At 36.5% G+C, this 19897-nt stretch overlaps 1 protein-coding gene across 1 annotated transcript in view; it reads left to right on the top strand.

Moving 5' to 3' along the window:
• XIRP2 (xin actin binding repeat containing 2) overlaps positions 1 to 17439 on the top strand; it is a 372350-nt gene extending 354911 nt beyond the window's left edge. Inside the window, exons 9-11 of the mRNA XM_032755484.2 lie at positions 214 to 9598; positions 11714 to 11847; positions 15543 to 17439. Coding sequence (XP_032611375.1) covers positions 214 to 9598; positions 11714 to 11808 — 9480 coding nt within the window. The 3' untranslated portion in view covers positions 11809 to 11847; positions 15543 to 17439. The remainder of the gene's footprint in view (positions 1 to 213; positions 9599 to 11713; positions 11848 to 15542) is intronic.
• Positions 17440 to 19897: the final 2458 nt, after the last annotated feature.

Below are 19897 nucleotides of genomic sequence, written 5' to 3'. Positions count from 1 at the left end.
AATATAACTTTACAAGTAAAAATGGATTATAGGACAGATAGTGACAAATATTGACTATTATTCCTAAGTTGGTCTTTAAACGAGTATATCACATATTGTTCCCAATGGAGATGTCATAGGAGGGTCCAGGTTACAGACCAATGAAGGGCAGTGCCTAGGAAGCCTCTGCCACTACACTCACCTTTATAAGATTTGATTTTCTCTCCCCTAAAGATTGAAAGTGAATATGAAGAGACTTTAAAGCCATCATCAGTTGTGAGTACCTCTTCCACTTCTTGCATTTCAACCAGCCAGAGGCAGGAAACATCAACTACAAGATGTAGTGATCACAGTGTCACTTCCTCAACTCTGGCACAAATTAATGCTACTTCTTCAGGAATGACAGAAGAATTTCCTCCTCCCCCACCTGACGTACTTCAAACTTCAGTAGATGTGACAGCATTTTCCCAGTCCCCTGAACTGCCCAGTCCTCCTAAAAGACTACCAGTCCCCAAAGATGTATATTCCAAGCAAAGAAATTTGTATGAATTAAACCGTTTATATAAACACATCCATCCTGAGTTAAGAAAAAACTTAGAAAAAGATTATATCAGTGAGGTTTCCGAGATTGTTTCTAGTCAAATGAACTCAGGGAGTTCAGTCTCAGCAGATGTGCAACAAGCCCGGTATGTTTTTGAAAACACAAATGACAGTTCTCAAAAAGATCTGAACTCAGAAAGAGAATACTTAGAATGGGATGAAATTCTGAAGGGAGAGGTGCAGTCCATTAGATGGATCTTTGAGAATCAACCATTGGATTCCATTAACAATGGCTCTCCTGATGAAGGTGACATTTCCAGGGGCATTGCTGATCAAGAAATCATTGCTGGTGGCGATGTGAAATATACCACATGGATGTTTGAAACCCAACCCATCGACACACTTGGGGCTCATTCTTCTAACACTGTAGAAAATGCAGAGAAAATTCCTGAGCTAGCCAGAGGAGATGTCTGCACAGCTCGGTGGATGTTTGAAACAAGGCCACTGGACTCAATGAATAAAATGCATCAAAGTCAAGAAGAATCAGTGGTAACTATCAGTAAGGACATAACTGGGGGGGATGTTAAGACTGTGAGATACATGTTTGAAACTCAACATCTAGATCAACTTGGACAGCTTCATTCAGTGGATGAGGTACACTTACTGCAGCTTAGGTCTGAGCTCAAAGAAATTAAGGGAAATGTTAAGAGAAGTATAAAATGTTTCGAAACTCAACCATTATATGTTATCAGAGATGGTTCGGGCCAAATGCTGGAAATTAAAACTGTTCACAGGGAAGATGTTGAAAAGGGAGATGTAAGAACAGCACGGTGGATGTTTGAAACACAGCCGTTGGACACAATTAACAAAGATATCACAGAAATTAAAGTTGTCCGAGGAATATCCATGGAAGAAAATGTCAAAGGTGGGGTGAGTAAGGCAAAGTGGTTATTTGAAACCCAACCTTTGGAGAAAATCAAAGAGTCAGAAGAGGTCATCATTGAAAAGGAAAAAATAATAGGTACAGATGTCTCCAGAAAGTGTTGGATGTTTGAAACACAGCCATTAGACATTCTAAAAGAAGTTCCTGATGCAGATCCTCTACAACGTGAGGAGATAATAGGGGGTGATGTACAAACTACTAAGCATCTATTTGAAACACTTCCAATTGAGGCATTAAAAGACAGTCCTGATATAGGAAAGCTTCAAAAAATCACTGCCTCTGAAGAAGAAAAAGGGGATGTTAGGCATCAAAAATGGATTTTTGAAACCCAACCTCTGGAAGACATTAGAAAAGATAAAAAGGAGTACACGCGAACAGTGAAACTTGAAGAAGTTGACAGAGGAGATGTGAAGAATTACACACATATCTTTGAATCAAACAATTTAATTAAATTTGATGCATCACATAAAATAGAGGTGGAAGGGGTCACAAGAGGTGCTGTAGAGTTAAATAAATCTCTCTTTGAGACAACACCACTGTATGCCATTCAAGATCCCCTTGGAAAATACCATCAAGTAAAGACAGTCCAGCAAGAAGAAATTGTAAGAGGCGATGTAAGAAGCTGTAGGTGGCTTTTTGAAACAAGGCCCATTGACCAATTTGATGAAAGCCTTCATAAATTTCAAATAATTAGAGGAATATCTGCCCAAGAAATACAGACTGGAAATGTGAAATCTGCCAAATGGTTGTTTGAAACCCAACCTCTTGATTCAATTAAATATTTTAGTGATGTGGGAGAAACAGAAAGTAAAACTGAACAAACGAGAGATATTGTTAAAGGGGATGTCAAAACCTGTAAATGGCTTTTTGAGACCCAGCCAATGGAGTCTCTTTATGAAAAAGTTTCGTTAATGACCAGCAGTGAAGAAATTCATAAGGGAGATGTCAGAACCTGTACTTGGCTCTTTGAAACTCAGCCACTTGATACCATAAAAGATGACTCTGAAACAACAGTCAAATTGCAAACTGTAAAACAGGAGGAGATCCAAGGTGGGGATGTTCGTACAGCATGTTTTCTTTTTGAGACAGAAAATTTGGACAGCATACAAGGAGAAGAAGTGAAGGAAATCAAGCCTGTTGAAATGGATATACAAGCTGGAGATGTTTCCAGCATGAGGTATAAATTTGAAAATCAGTCCTTAGATTCTATAAGTTCCTGTTCAGAGGAAGTTTTGAAAAAGATCAAAACCTTAAAAACTGAAGATATTCAGAAAGGCAATGTTTTAAATTGTAGGTGGCTTTTTGAAAACCAACCAATTGATAAGATAAAAGAAAGCCAAGAAGGTGATGAATGTGTTAAGACGGTGACAGACATACAAGGTGGGGATGTAAGAAAGGGGTGCTTTATTTTTGAGACTTTTTCTTTAGATGAGATTAAAGAAGAATCTGACTATATCAGCACCAAGAAAACAATTACTGAAGAAGCAATACAGGGTGATGTAAAAAGCTACAGAATGCTCTTTGAAACCCAGCCACTGTATGCAATTCAAGACCGAGAAGGATCCTATCATGAAGTGACCACAGTTAAAAAAGAAGAGGTCATTCATGGAGATGTGCGAGGAACAAGGTGGCTTTTTGAAACAAAGCCATTAGACTCTATTAATAAATCAGAAACTGTGTATGTTATCAAATCTGTCACACAAGAAGACATTCAGAAGGGAGATGTTAGTTCTGTCAGATACAGATTTGAAACTCAGCCACTGGATCAGATTTCTGAAGAATCACATAATATTATGCCCAGTATTGACCATATACAAGGTGGCAATGTAAAGACAAGTAAACAATTCTTTGAGTCTGAAAATTGTGATAAGAATAACTATATACGAACAGTAAGTGTCAATGAAATACAAAAGGGCAATGTTAAAACATCTACTTGGCTATTTGAAACCCACACTATGGATGAACTGAGAGGAGAAGGGTTAGAATACGAAAGTATCAAGACAGTCACTCAGGAAGATGTGCAGAAAGGTGATGTTAAGCAGGCTGTGTGGCTTTTTGAAAATCAAACTTTCGATTCTATTATGGAAGCACATAAAGGTATCACAAAAATGACCAAGGAAGAACCCCCTCCTTCTGATGTCAAAACAACTACATGGCTCTTTGAAACAACACCACTTCATGAATTTAATGAAACTAGAGTAGAAAAGATAGAAATTATCGGCAAGAGCATTAAAGAAACCTTAGAAGATCTCTACTCTCAAAAAGTTATCCAGGCTCCTGGAATCATCATTGAAGCTGATGAAGTTGGGGATGTTCGAATGGCAAAATACAAGCTAATGAACCAAGCATCTCCTGAGATACAGAAAGAAGAAATTATCAGGGCTGATCTCAGAAATATAATGGTGAACCTACTTTCCAAAAGGGACTGTACTAAAAGAGAGATTTTGGTTAGGGAAGAAGAGAAGGGAAATGTTAATTTGACTAAAACTCAATTATTAAACAGATCAACTGAATTTCATGCTGAAAAAGAAGAGATAGTGAAAGGTGATGTACAACAAGCAATAAAAAACCTGTTCTCTGAGGAAAGATCTGTGAAGAAAGGCATCTTAATTCAGGAAGATGAAAAAGGAGATATTAACATGACTATCTATTGTCTTCTTCATGAAAATGATGGTGACACAATTGAGCGTGAAGAAATAATAGGGGGTGATGTCAGCCGTACCATTCATAATTTATTGTCTTCCACATCAAACAATAAAATATCTGAAAGGGCTAAAATTGATGCCTCTGAGAGAGGAAATGTTCAGTTTTTCACAACCTGCATAGAAGCTGGAGCTTTGGATTATCTGAAACAACTCCACACAGAGTCAAATGAAACACTGATAGCTAAGAAACAAGAAGGAGAGAAAGAAATCATTGGTGGTGATGTTGAAGGTACAAAACTGTTACTGAAGAAAAGGCAGTCTCTGGTTGAACGTACTGTTAGTGAAACTGACATCATCCCTGGAGATGTGCATAACACAGTTAAGGTTTTTATGACCGAACCTCAGAGTATATTTGGTAAGATACCCAAAGAAGAGATTATAAAAGGTGATTTGACATCAACCCTCAATTCCCTCAGCCAGGCTGTAAATCAGAAAACAGTGACCAAAACAGAAGAAATTATAAAAGGTAACATGCTAGCCACACTCAAGTCACTTAAAGAATCAAGCCATCAATGGAAAGAATCTAAACAGCCTGATGCCATCCCTGGTGATATTGAGAAAGCTATTGAATGCCTTGAAAAAGCTACAAATACAAAGACAGAAATTCTGAAAAAGGAGCTTCTCAAAGATGACCTGGAAACATCACTAAGGTCTTTGAAAGAAGCACAAAGAAGTTTCAAAGAGGTACGTAAAGAAGGTGTAATCAAAAAAGATGCTCAAGCTGTGATGGCAGGATCCTCAGGAGAGCAGAAAACAGATATTCATCAGGTTGCTGTCCAGAGGAACAAAAATAGTCTTCTTCAGCCAAAGCCAGGACCATTTGAGCCAGCAGCCAAGTGGCAAGGGGCAGCAGATACTCTCAGTCAAACTATGGGGAAATCTTGTCATGGCAATTTAGTAGAAGAAAGAACTGAGGTTAATCATCCAAAAGCCCCCAGAGGCACTGTAAAGTTTGTCATAGATCGTGAACAAAGCAATGATGCTCTGGAGAAAAGCCTTAGAAGACTATCTAATTCACACCGTAAATCTATTAAAAATGTTTTGGAATCAGGAGACAAAATGGGTGTCTGGACTGATATCACAGGAGAACAGCATCTTAGAGATGAATATATGAGCAGACAATTAACTTCAACTGTGTCAGTTAAGAATAATCTAACAACTAAAGAATCAGACAGGGCAGTGAGAGAGCTGAAGAAGGATGATGTCTTTAATTCCATCCAATCTGCTGATAAAACTGTTGGAAAGCAGCAGACATATGAACTGAGAAATGACCACCAGAAAACGGAGGGTTTTCATGTAAAGAGTCCTAAAAAGACCAAAAATATTAAAATATTAACTGATACACAAAGCTGCAAGCCCAGTCCCACCCAGCATCCAGTCAGCATGCCGGTTGGAGGAACTTACGACCTTTCAGGGGACTTTCAGAAGCAAACTTTGTTAAAGCAAGAAACAAAATATTCTAATAAGGATATAAAGAAAAAGAATATAAACCTTCAGCCAATGTGGCAGCCTTTGCCTGTAGAGCAAGATACATCCAATGTAACGGAAGTGAAAGTCTCTGAAAAAAGTCACAATACATTTAAGGCAACCAACAAAAAGCAGGAGACTGATGTTCACTTGAAAAGCCAGGACTTTCTAATGAAAACAAATACTTCCACAGACTTAAAAATGGCAATGGAAAGGTCCTTGAATCCAATCAACTTTAACCCTGAGAATAATGTAAAAGAAAGTGAGTTCCCCCTTCCACCTCCATCTCCACCTCCTCCACCACCTTCTAATGCATCATCTGAAATTGAATTTCCTCTTCCTCCTCCACCTCCTTTAATGATGTTTCCTGAAAAAAATGGGTGTCTTCCCTCACTGTCCACAGAGAAGATAAAGGCTGAATTTGAAAGTTTTCCAGGCCTCCCTCTTCCTCCACCTCCAGTAGATGAGAAATCTGAAAGAGAAAGTCCATCGATGTTTCTGCCGCCTCCTCCTCCTCCAACTCCATCTCAAAAACCAGCACATCTCCTTTCCTCCTCTGCTCCGGAAAAGCACAGTGGAGCCCTCATGCAACAATATTCCCAAAAAGAAGCCTCAAACTCTCAGAATTCTCAGGCTAAAATCATAACAGGAAAATCAGGTGTGTTGCCACCTCCCACATTGCCCAAACCCAAACTTCTCGAGCATATAAAAGATAATAAGAACGATTTTTCCCCCAAAGTTGAATTGGCAACCTCCTTGTCAGATATGGAATGTCAAATTACTACCTCAAAGGATCAGAAAAAAGTAATGGTGACGACCAGCAATGAATACACAGAGACAAAGCAGAATGTTATTAGTAAGAGTCTTGATGAAAGAAAACAATTATCTATTGACTCTGCAAACTGTCTCTCACACACAGTTCCAGGAACTTCAGCACCCAAGAAAAAACAGATTGCACCTCTTATAAAATCTCATTCATTTCCAGAGAGTTCAGGACAACAAAGTCCAAAACCTTATATGAGAAAATTTAAGACACCTTTAATGATTGCTGAAGAAAAATATAGACAACAAAAAGAAGAAATTGAAAAACAGAAACAGGAGAGTTCTTACTACAACATTGTTAAAACTCAAAGCCAAAATCAACACATAACAGAGGTGGAAAAGGAAATGCCATTACGAAAAACCAGTGAGGAGGTTTCCCTATCTGGAATTGATTCAGAATGCACTGTGGTTCAACCCAGCCCAGGCTCTCAAAGTAATGCTCGGATACTAGGAGTGTGTTCTGATAACCAACTCTCCACAACATCGCCAGTAACAGTCGCTGCCAAGAGGCTCCACCATGGTTTAGCAGCCTCAGAAGACAAAGATAAGATGAAAAAGGAAGTTTTACAAAGCTCAAGGGACATTATGCAATCCAAATCAGCTTGCGAAATTAAACAAAGTCACCAAGAATGTAGTACCCAACAAACACAACAGAAGAAGTATTTGGAGCAGTTGCACTTGCCCCAAAGCAAACCAGTTTCCCCAAATTTCAAAGTTAAAACCATCAAACTTCCAACTCTAGATCATACATTAAATGAAACAGATCACAGCTATGAAAGTCATAAACAGCAATCTGAGATAGATGTTCAAACCTTTACCAAACAACAATATCTGGAAACCAAGAAAACTGAAGCAAGCACTGAATGTAGTCATAAGCAATCTCTGGCTGAAAGACATTATCAGTTACCTAAGAAGGAGAAAAGAGTGACAATACAATTGCCTACAGAATCCATACAGAAGAACCATGAAGATAAGCTCAAGATAGTTCCTGGGAAGCAAAGAGAATTTAGGGGATCTGACAGAGGGAAACTTCCAGGAAGTCAAGAAAAAAATCAGGGACCATCAATGATTGGTCGAAAAGAAGAGAGATTAATAACTGAAAGAAAACAAGAACATCTGAAGAATAAATCAGCACCAAAGGTCGTCAAGCAAAAGGTTATTGATGCACATCTTGATTCACAGACTCAGAATGTTCAACAAACACAAATACAGACCTCTGAAAGTAAGGCTGAACATAAAAAATTGCCCCAGTCACGTAATAGTCTGCAGGAAGAAAAATGTCTCGAAGTCAAGGGCATACAACAGAAACAAGTCTTCTCTAATACTAAAGATTCAAAGCAAGAGATTACACAGAACAAATCTTTCTTTTCCTCTGTGAAAGAATCCCAGCAGGATGATGGAAAATGTGCTGTAAATATAGTGGAATTCTTGAGAAAACGTGAAGAACTACAACAGATTTTGTCGAGAGTAAAACAGTTTGAAGCAGAGCCAAATAAAAGTGGCCTTAAAACATTTCAGACACTGTTAAATACTATCCCAGGATGGCTGATAAGTGAAGAAAAGAGAGAATATGCAGTTCACATTGCCATGGAGAATAATTTAGAAAAAGTAAAAGAAGAAATAACACATATTAAAACTCAAGCGGAAGATATGCTTGTGTCCTATGAAAATATAATTCAGACAGCCATCATGTCCTCCAAAACAGGAAAACCGGGAAATAAACCCACTAGTCTTGATGAAACATCATCCAAAGTATCTAATGTTCATGTCAGCAGTAATAAAAATAGTGAACAGAAAGAAAATAAAATTGCCAAAGAGAAAACAGTACAGCACCAAGTAGCAGCTCATCATGAAGCAACTGTTCATAGTCACGTGAAAACCCATCAGGAAATTAAACTCGATGATAGCAACATGCCTCCTCCGTCTTTAAAAACACGCCCACCGTCACCAACTTTTATCACAATAGAATCTACTGCGCGACGAACAGAAAACCCTACTAAGGACGAGCTTTCTCAGTCCTCTAAAAAGGACAGTTATGTTGAACCCCCACCAAGAAGGCCCATGTCGCAAACATCTGAAATTCACAGAGCAAACACTTCCCCTTCTCCACCCAGGAGTCGCTCTGAACAACTTGTCAGACTCAAAGACACCACTGCAAAGTTATCCAAAGGGGCCATCCCATGTCCAGCAGTAACCCCGGTTCCAATTGTAGAGAAGAGGTCTGAAATCATCATGTCTCCTGCAACACTTCGTCGTCAAATTAAGATAGAAACTCGTGGTAGGGACTCTCCACCTACAATCACAATACCAGTAAATATAAATCATGCTGCTAGTGGTTCCTTCAGAGAATCTGTCGAAGCTCAAGAGGAAATCAGGAAAGTGGAGAAGAGGGCTACTTATGTTCATAAAGATGAACTAAATTCCACTGATCACATAGTGCCCGACACTGAAAGTTATGATGCAGTTGAAATCATCCGCAAGGTCGAAGTGCCTCCTCGCCTGTCAGAGCACACACAGAGATATGAAGCGGCCAACCGAACTGTTCAAATGGCTGAAAATTTCGTGAATGACCGTGAAAATGAAATAAACAGATGGTTCAGGGAATTTGAGCATGGCCCAGTTTCTGAAGCAAAGTCAAATAGAAGAGTTTATGCAAATGGAGAAACAAATCATAATATACAACAAGAAAGTCGTACATTTTGTAAGGAGGAATTTGGATTAACATCTTTAGGAAACATAGGTTTTACAGACTTTTCTTGCAAACATCCTAGAGAGCTGCAAGAAAAGATTCCTGTTAAGCAGCCCAGGATCTGCTCTGAAACAAGGTCTCTAAGTGAACATTTCTCAGGCAAGGATGCATTTGAGAGTCAAATTGTTGAGTCAAAGATGAAAACGTCTTCATCACATAGCTCAGAAGCTGGCAAATCTGGCTGTGACTTCAAGCATGCCCCACCAACCTATGAGGATGTCATTGCTGGACATATTTTAGATATTTCTGATTCACCTAAAGAAGTCAGAAAAAATTTTCAAAAGATGTGGCAGGAGAGTGGAAGAGTTTTTAAAAGCCTGGGATATGCAACCTCAGATGCTTCTGCAACTGAGATGAGAACCACCTTCCAAGAGGAATCTGCATTTATAAGTGGTAAATGAGCTTGCAATGTGTTAAAGAAGATTAACCATTTAAAGGCATGTGTTCCATAGCCAAAATGATGTGCAGTTAAAAAGAGTGTGTGGAAACAACCAAACAATATAACCTAAAACTAACAGCTTCCCATGTATGCTTATATACCCTTTATATGCTTGCTTTTACAACGTTCTTTTCACAAAAGCATATAGTATGATGTACTTGCACTGTGTGAGAATAACAAATACTATTATACAGATTACTGGGACATATTTGTCAAGGTAAATAAGGCTTTGGATAAAGCAACAGGTATAGCAATAATTTTATTTCATGCAATTATTCTAAATAATAAATAATATCCCTTGACCAAATATTGACATATTTTTAACTGCCAGGTTTAAATGATATTTGCATTGAGTTCAATACAGACTGATAGAAGTCTGAGACACAGTTTACATTCTTCATGTGTGCTTTAGTATTTTTATTGATCTGTATCTCTGACAAAAGTGTGGGTGTGGAATTAGACCTTTTATATATTCAACTATTGCTACTGAGTTGGATAGAGTTATTGCTACTGAGTTGGATAGAGTTAGTTTTCTCTGATGCCACATTTTTTTATAACTGATTTTTTCACTTTTCTAAAAAATAAATCACTGCTCAATCAACCTCATTCACAAATGAGCGTAAACAATACATTTTAAAATTTTGATTTTATTTGGAAGGAGGGAGGTTTAAATCATATGAAATTAGTACATGATTTTTGACATCAAAGAACAGCTCATTTCCCTACTTCTTGCAATTAATGAGGCTTCATGATAAAAGAACTTTATATAATTAATGTGCATCATTAGTTTAGTCCATTCTTTTAGACAGATGGAAAGAAATAGCAAGCTTAAAAATCAAAACTGCTGAAACTAATAATTATGCCTCCATCATATTTGCAACATATGTGTCTAGTTTATCAGGTTAATATGGTTCTTAATGTGCTTGCTTGTGGCATAATTAAGCAAAACTGTCTAATTAATTTCAAATGCTCAGCTTCTGTTAAGATAGCTCAAAAACACATAGAACATACAAAGAAACTTGTGATAAACATAAAAATGTGTCCTCTACTAGAACCAAATAGGCAAAGGAGTTCACTCAGTGGCCCAGATTGACCATCTAGGCACTAAAGTAAATATAATTATTTGTATAATGGACCCTGAGCATATTTTCTCTTATAAATAACTAATACCAAAGCTTAGTCATTCTCACAGGATCGCTGTGAGCACAAAAAGCAATTCTGAAGTGAAAGTTCTGTGTTAGTTTTAAACCACTATACAAACACTGGTTAGTAATAGAACCACTATTATTCATAGAGGCTAACATTTACATGAAAGCCACAGGAAGTGAGCATAGGTGCTTTAGAAGAGCAAGAAAAGATGTAGGAAAACTATATAAGCAGATGCGAGAATCCAAAAAGCTCCACAATCTAAAGCCAGTTAGATTGAGGACAGATGACCCCGAGCATTTTAATGTATTCAGGAGTCTCACTGCATTACAGTTAAGAGTTGGTATCTTACAGTCAACTCTAAGTCATCAAGAAAATATTGAAGCAAATACAATATCCTTGGCTTAAAAAACATATATATGTATTTCAGAAAGATCTATCTAAAATGCTTTAAGAAGTAAAAACTTTTGACCACCTTGGGTGCAAGCCTTTATATATAGTGAAAACTCAATTATCTAGAATGGTAGGTTATCTCAGAGCTCCCCATTGCTGAGTATTTTATATATATATATGTGTGTGTTTATATATATATAAAATATATTCATATATATGCACATATATATGTTTGTAATGTACTTATATGTCTAATGAACATATTTTACTCATGTATTTTTTTAAATCATAAATGTCTACTCGTACAATCTATAAATGGTAGAAGCACTAGAGTAATGTAGACCATCCTACCAGACCCTTAAACCTGATGATAGGTTAGTCTCTGTCCAGAGAAACATCATAAGGATAGTAGTCTTAGAGCTTTTCTACTTTAACTGCATGGCCAGTTAATATGTGTTTTTGTTTTGTTATGTTTTTACAATATGACTGAAGATAACACTACAGAAGGCTTTGTAAATTTTTATTTTTAGAAGCTGCTGCTCCAAGACAAGGAAATATGTACACTTTGTCAAAAGACAGTTTATCCAATGGAGTGCCTAGTGGCAGACAAGCAGAATTTTCATAAGTCCTGCTTCCGATGCCACCATTGCAACAGTAAACTAAGGTAAAATGTTTAATTGTCTTTGCCACAAATATTCCAGGAGCTGCACTATATGTATAACCTCATATCTCTAGGAAGATGCACATTTTTCCAGATCTTGCTGCTGCATCAGTTAACACAACCACACAGGGAGATTTGCTCATGTTCTGTTATGTATTTCTGTGAGCTTTTTCCTTTAGGAATTTTACTTTTCTAATCAAATCCAAAAGCATCCCTTTTGTCCAAACACAAAAATCACACAGATGAGTCAAATTAAGAGTTACTCTGAAAATCAAGATTTTTAAGTTAGTGTGTTAGTCTAAAGTCTAGACTCTAGATCAGGAGGTAGCAAACATTTTCTGTTAAGGGCTAGATCAGAAGTAATTTTGGCTTTGCAGGCCATACTGCTTATGTCACTACTCAATTTCTATTAGAGAGCAAGAGCAGCCGCAGATAACTAAACAAATGGATGTGGTGGTAAATAAATGGGCTTGGCTGTGTTCCAATAAAACTTCATATACCAAAACAAGTGGTGGGTAGGTTAGAATTTACCTGTCTTTGAGCTAGACTACATTTTTAAAAATGACATTGAAATTTAGAAAAATATCAGTGACAGGTAAGAGAAAAACTCTGTTTTTTCTCTGGAGCAAACAGAAACACCCTATCCACACAGTTAAAATGCATTCATTTTCCAAAACTCTTGAAGTAAATGCATTTAACTGAATGTGACATTTGGTGTGACTGTAGTCTGAGATGCTAAAATTGATTTTTTTTTTTTTGGCTAAATCTAATGTGCATCTCTCAGACTATATTTTTTCTGACTTTAATTGACAATGTCGAACACCCTCATGGCAACATTTTTTCCCCTTGGTTTCCATAACAACAGAGTATAATGGCTTTCCCCCTACTCTTTGGGTGCTCCTTCTCAGGCACCTGTGTGGGGGACTCTCTGTCCATTACCAAGATGTAAGAGGTCCTCACAATTATGTTATGGGAATTTATTCTTCTCAATGTTTCTCTTCTTTCTAGTGAATCACATCCACTCCCATGATTTAAATAATCTATGTGGTAATGACTCTGAAGTCTGTACTGCTAGGCCAAATCTCTCTGTGCATCAGATGCTTATATTTCAATGACTGATATACTTCTCCAATTAGATTTCTCATAAGTACAGCAAACTCAATATGCCCCATTTTCTTCTATCTAAATTCCTTCTTTAACTGTACAGTCTTTATGCTACTGTATCAGTAAATGTCATTAACATTAACTCAGTGACCAAAGCATGGAGTTATATTTGGCTCCTTCCTTTCCTTCATTCCCTACATTCAAGCCATCACCAAGTCCTGCAATTTCTGCCCCATAAATACCTCTTCAGCTATATACTTTTCTCCATTCCCATAGCAAGTATCGTCTATTAGCACCACTAATTTCATTATCAAAACATTTAAAAGTTACATTTGCCCTCCCCATTTTATAAATTATTGTACCACATCTTCAGTTTCAGATCATATAGCCACTACATACCATGTTATCTCCCTCTTTGCCCTTATTTCATCTTAGTTTTCAGGTTGCAAGATATTAATGCCCACCACCAATGCTTACCTTGATGTTTCTGCAGTTGTTCTGATATTAAAGCTTGGTTTCTAGTAGACTCTTCAAAACTCTTCTTGGAAACAGTATTTGCTGAATTCTTACATGCTGATAACAATTTGTCTGTGACCTTTATAACAAAAAGTCAGTTTTGCTGAAATTAAAATCTTTGGCTTATACTTTCTTTCATTGTATTCTTTGATACATTATTTTATTTTCTTCTGATATAAAGTGTTGTAATAGCTTGATAATGATCTAATTTTATTTTCCTTATAAGATGTATGTTTTTTCTTAAATATACCCACAGATTTTTTCTTTTTATTATTTAAAATCTAGCAATTTTACTAGATTAGTTCTTGGCATTGGTCATTCTTCACTAGTGTCAGTAACCCAGTGTGCTCTTTCTATATGTTGTTGCATACTTTTTTGCATCAAGAAAGTTTGTTTTAATTATAACTATTTAATATTTAATCTATTTTATTATATAGTTTTTTCTTTAAGAATTCCTATTATCTATACCTTGAATGTTTTTTGCCTATTTTTATTATCTGTCTCTTTCTCTCAAATTGTTTTCATATTTATTTCTTTCTGATTATTGAAAAGGTTATGTTTTCATTCTTCTGTTTCTCTTCTTAAGTCACTTTTTATTGTGTTTATTTGCTCTTGTATTTCTTTTAGTTTAGTTTTGTTGCTGATATTTTTACGTTTATTTCTATTTTTTTCTGATTTCTGGCACCTCGCTTATGAGATTTTAAATTCTGATTCATGATGTTCTTTCAGGTATTTTATCATGTTCTTAATGTCTTTTAACTCATCTTGAAGTCATAGGTTAAATTTTTGATATATTTTTAAAGCATGTTTTTCTGGCATGTTTTCATTATCTACAGGGATATTATAATGCCCTTTGCACTTTTATTTTCTTTTAATAACTTCGTATGTGATTTACCTTGGTACATTTCTGTTGCTCATTTTTATATAAAATTAGTTTTCCCAAACCTTAGAAGGATAAAAATCAGGATGGTTTTTCTAACTTCACAGAGCTACCTCTTTTAGTTTTCATATACTGATCAGGAAAATAAGGCAGCTTGATTTCTAGAATTCTCTGGCTTGTCTCCTCTTCTCCATATTTTTCAGAACCTTCTCTTTCATTTCTGTAATCATTATCCTGCTCAATCTTGATTCCACTCTCCTATTTTTTCTCACTTTGGGATTCTGTTTAAAAGGGGAGCCCAGTTTTAGGAGTTCAACCTCATTAGCCTCTTCAAGTCTTCCTTACCACAGGGCCCTGGCACTCATTGTCTATTGGAGAGGACAAATCTCGAAGTTTCAGCTGCTGTTCTCTGATTGGCATGTGATACTTTCCAGGAAATATTAGTTGGTTATTTTGTGGTCTCATATTTTCAGGTCCATCAGACATCTTCCTTGCTCCCTCTGCTATCACCAATACAGATGAGACCATCATGCTGGCCTTGTGTCTGTTGGTGGTTTCTCCTTAGTTCTTTGTATTTTGATGTTGAGGGGGCTACCTTGTCACTTCATTTTGTGGTAAATGTTACCCATGGGTTTTAAGTTTTGCTATCTTGTTGATGTATCTGTTTTTATGTGTAGATTCATAGATATTCAAAAACTATGCTCCTGCCTCTGACTAGAGTTCATTTTAATTTTATATCACTCAATTTGTTAATCTCCTTAAAGAGGCCACATAAGCAATTGTTAGGCACACCTTTCAGCTCGTTTAAAATCCAGTTAACAAAGAAGCTCATATTGTTGATTTGTATGTGTTTGCTACTCAGGATTTATTGGAAATTACAACCCCTCACATAAATCATTGAATTAGCACAAGTTCAGTCCTATCATTCTGTACCATCTATAACTATATGTTCATTACCCTATAATACCTATTATGCCAGTACCTGACACACATCATAAAATTCTAAACACTGCAAGACATACATCATACGAAGTATTGGTGGTAATATTATCTAACAGAAATGTTCAACTAATAGGGCCATTCCCATTGCTAGTAACTTAAGTTTACTAGTCTGTAACTCGTTGAAATAATTAATCCCCAATTCCCTATGAACTTACAGTAAATACAAACTGCTAAGTGTTCTTTTGCTTTTTGGCAGTTTGGGAAATTATGCATCACTTCATGGACAAATATACTGCAAACCTCACTTTAAACAACTTTTCAAATCCAAAGGAAATTATGATGAAGGTTTTGGACATAAGCAGCATAAAGATAGATGGAACTGCAAAAACCAAAGCAGATCAGTGGACTTTACTCCTAATGAAGAACCAAATATGTGTAAAAATACTGCAGAAAACACCCTTGTACCTGAAGATCATAATGAACATTTAGATGCTGGTAACAGCAAAGGGCAAAGGAATGATTTGAGAAAATTAGGGGAAAGGGGAAAATTAAAAGTCATTTGGCCTCCTTCCAAGGAGATCCCTAAGAAAACCTTACCCTTTGAGGAAGAGCTCAAAATGAGTAAACCTAAATGGCCACCTGAAATGACAACCCTGCTATCCCCTGAATTTAAAAGTGAATCTCTGCTAGAAGATGTTAGAACTCCAGAAAATAAAGGACAAAGACAAGATCACCTTCCTTTTTTGCAGCCTTATCTACAGTCCACCCATGTTTGTCAGAAAGAGGATGTTATAGGAATCAAAGAAATGAAAATGCATGAAGGAAGCAAAGATGAAAAGAAGGAAGGAAAGAAGAATGTGCAAGATAGGCTGAGTGAAGCTGAAGATACAAAGAGTAACAGGAAAAGTGCTATGGATCTTAATGACAACAATAATGTGGTTGTGCAGAGTGCTGAAAAGGAGAAAAATGAAAAAACTAACCAAACTAATGGTGCAGAAGTTTTACAGGTTACTAACACTGATGATGAGGTGATGCCAGAAAATCATAAAGAGAATTTGAATAAGAATAATAATAACAATTATGTAGCAGTCTCATATCTGAATAATTGCAGGCAGAAGACATCTATTTTAGAATTTCCTGATCTATTACCTTTGTCGAGTGAAGCAAACGACACTGCAAATGAATATGAAATTGAGAAGTTAGAAAATACATCTAGAATCTCAGAGTTACTTGATATATTTGAATCTGAAAAGACTTATTCGAGGAATGTACTAGCAATGGCTCTGAAGAAACAGACTGACGGAGCAGCTGCTGGCAGTCCTGTGCAGCCTGCTCCAAAACCAAGCCTCAGCAGAGGCCTTATGGTAAAGGGGGGAAGTTCATTCATCTCTCCTGATACAAATCTCTTAAACATTAAAGGAAGCCATTCAAAGAGCAAAAATGTACACTTTTTCTTTTCTAACACTGTGAAAATCACCGCATTTTCCAAGAAAAATGAGAACATTTTCAATTGTGATTTAATAGATTCTGTATATCAAGTTAAAAATATGCCGTCCTTGGATTTAAGCGAATTTGGAAAAGATGTTAAACATTGGCATGGTGAAACAATAGAAGCTGCCCGCAATAATGGAAACACAGGTTTTGATGCCCCGAGCCATGAATGTACAGCTAAGCCTTTGTTTCCCAGAGTGGAGGTGCAGTCAGAACAACTCACAGTGGAAGAGCAGATTAAAAGAAATAGGTGCTACAGTGACACTGAGTAAAATATCTCTGGCCAGTGACAGTCCACACTTAGGCACTGAGAGATACTGATGTTCTGAAATAAAATTTTATGAATTTGGATACCCTTTTGAGGAACTTGATGTAAACATAATGTTCAGAAATCTCATGTCTATCTCAATGGGATATTTCTTGTATTACACTTTGTCATTTTTTTCACAATTTATTTACATCCACTTTTGTTTTAAATGGAATGAAGAGATGAAATGCTATGGATATGTTTTCCATTCAAATGGCACTTTAGCATATTGTTCTGTTTTCCTGTAAAACATCATGGGTGTGATTTTTATACTGCTGATACTTGTCACAATTATTATAACTTCTGTGTAATTTCCTCTGAAATAAAATTGAATCACCTGAGGTGCAAACCAAAATACTTCTGTAACTTTTTTCGATATATACTGTCATTCTAAATACATATACTCCTTATGACTTGGGAAGTATTTGTCTTGAGGCAAGTATTTACCACCCACACTAAAATAATGCTGGAAAAAATAAAATACCAAACTGAAGGCACAGTATTATTAGAAAATGTAACATTTTCATTTTCTCTTTTACTCTACATTTTAAAGATATGAGGGTTATTGTTCTTGAAATAATTACCTATATTAAATTATCATAGAATGTGTCTATAAACATTTAATGAAAAATGTTGATTTTCCTCCAGAATAATGTGAAGTCCATACTCAGAAATTAACTAGAAAGGTTTTAGACGTTACTTAAATAAATTATTCATATTGCATTTGTATTGCTTGCACTGTGTAATTGATAAGTATAACAATCATATCACTACAGTTTGTCAGGTTTTCTTCTTATCATATTTGATGAATATTAAGTTTTTCTGTCATGAAAACATATTCCTTTAAAATTTGGCTTCTGCCGGGCGCGGTGGCTCACGCTTGTAATCCCAGCACTTTGGGAGGCCGAGGCAGGTGGATCACGAGGTCAGGAGATCGAGACCACGGTGAAACCCCGTCTCTACTAAAAATACAAAAAATTAGCCGGGCGTAGTGGCGGGCGCCTGTAGTCCCAGCTACTCGGAGAGGCTGAGGTAGGAGAATGGCGTGAACCCGGGAGGCGGAGCTTGCAGTGAGCCGAGATTGCGCCACTGCACTCCAGCCTGGGTGACAGAGCGAGACTCCGTCTCAAAAAAAAAAAAAAAAAAAAAAAAATTGGCTTCTGAATGGTTTTCTCAAATTACAATAAAACTGACAAATGCAAACTTACCACCCACTCCCTAATGCACAACCATTTTACACATCAGGAATATTTTCTCCCAAGCTAACAGTTTTCTATAAACATCTCTAGAATAATTTCTAAAGACACATTAATTTTTCAAGAAACCAAAAAATAGAAAAACAATACTTTCTCTGCTGTGTTTTGATAGTTACTGACTACTGGTTACTATCCAATTGGGAAATGGAAAATTTTTTCGTTGCCAAGAAAAAGAACTTACAGAAAGATAATCACTGATGTTAAAGTAAAAGAGAAGTGCAATATATTTTTTTCTTCCTGGAAATGTTACTGAGAACTGAGAGTGATTTCTAAATCTAATGTAAAAGTTTTGAATTCTGAAGGTATTAATGATAATATGAAATCTTACATTAAAAAAATCAAATGTAATGGAGATCAGAAATAGGCAGCAGAAACAATATTTATATTCAAAATAAGAGCCATGAGAACATATGAGAAGTGCTGAAGAGTACTAAGCCTCAACCCTTTAGAAATTAACTTTAATAGAAGACATGAAATATTTTTTGGTAAATACAGTCTAAAAATGATTTAACCTCAACAATGATGGAGTCCTTTAAAAGTGTAATTTAAGCTACCTGACATTTACTGTGGATGTTTTTCACAAAAGATATTATGAGAAATTTTAAAACTTTATATATTAGTATGCAAATGAAGTGGCAGAGAGAAGATAACGTAGAATATCTACAGTGTGGTCATTTTCCTCAACGTAGTACCGATTTATAGAAAATAAAATGGATGGAAAATGGATAGAAAGGCTGACAAATAAATACTATGGCATCACTCAGTCAACAGCCATTCCACAAACATTTATGGGACCATTTGAATGCATTGGAACAGTGATTAAGAAAACAATAGATAAATTATGGTATCTTTTGTGTAAAGCTCTCAGACAAGGAAGAGGCATTCAAAACATAAAATGAAATAACTCAGTACAGTTAATGCTTATGAATGTAGGAAATCCAAGAAAATGGATAGCCACCGAGTCCTGTTAAATTGGAAGACAGCAGAATAATAGTAAACAGGTGGAAAAGTGTTTTGGGTTTAAATAATCAGTCTTCACTTTGTCATAATTTACTTAGTTGTAATTATGTGATTGTGGATTCTATGATACACAATCAAGATTCCTCTTCAGGAATGATTTACTGCCACATATGATCGAAGTGCTGGCCCCAGAAGGATATTAACTGTCAGCTCCCTGGCCAGGATTGCTTTAGCTAAAATAACTGACTTTCTGAAGTGGACTGTTCTCATTTTTTATCAATGGAAGGACAACTCAGCACAACTCTTAAGGCTCACTCTCACTCCAGCTCAAAACTCCCTATGGAATTGGCTGAGGCCTCCCTTGAGGGTGCATCTCAGGTCAGCTTCTGTCCAATCATGCTTCTTTCCCTTCCCTTTCTTTCCCTTGATATCAACAGCATGCTTTAATAAACCTCCTACGCATTAATCTCTGGCTCAGAATCTACTTCTTGGAGAACCCAACCTGGACTAACTGGTATTAGGAGTGGCCCATAAAGCAGAGACTGGAATGGTATCTTGGAGCTGAATTCTTTTCTGCCTGACTGGCAATGGGCACAA

Source organism: Hylobates moloch, unplaced genomic scaffold (assembly GCF_009828535.3).
Source record: "Hylobates moloch isolate HMO894 unplaced genomic scaffold, HMol_V3 SCAFFOLD_1, whole genome shotgun sequence".
Taxonomy (NCBI): Eukaryota; Metazoa; Chordata; class Mammalia; order Primates; family Hylobatidae; genus Hylobates; species Hylobates moloch.
Note: the sequence above shows the minus strand (reverse complement) of the source record. Positions and strands in the feature narration are given on the sequence as shown.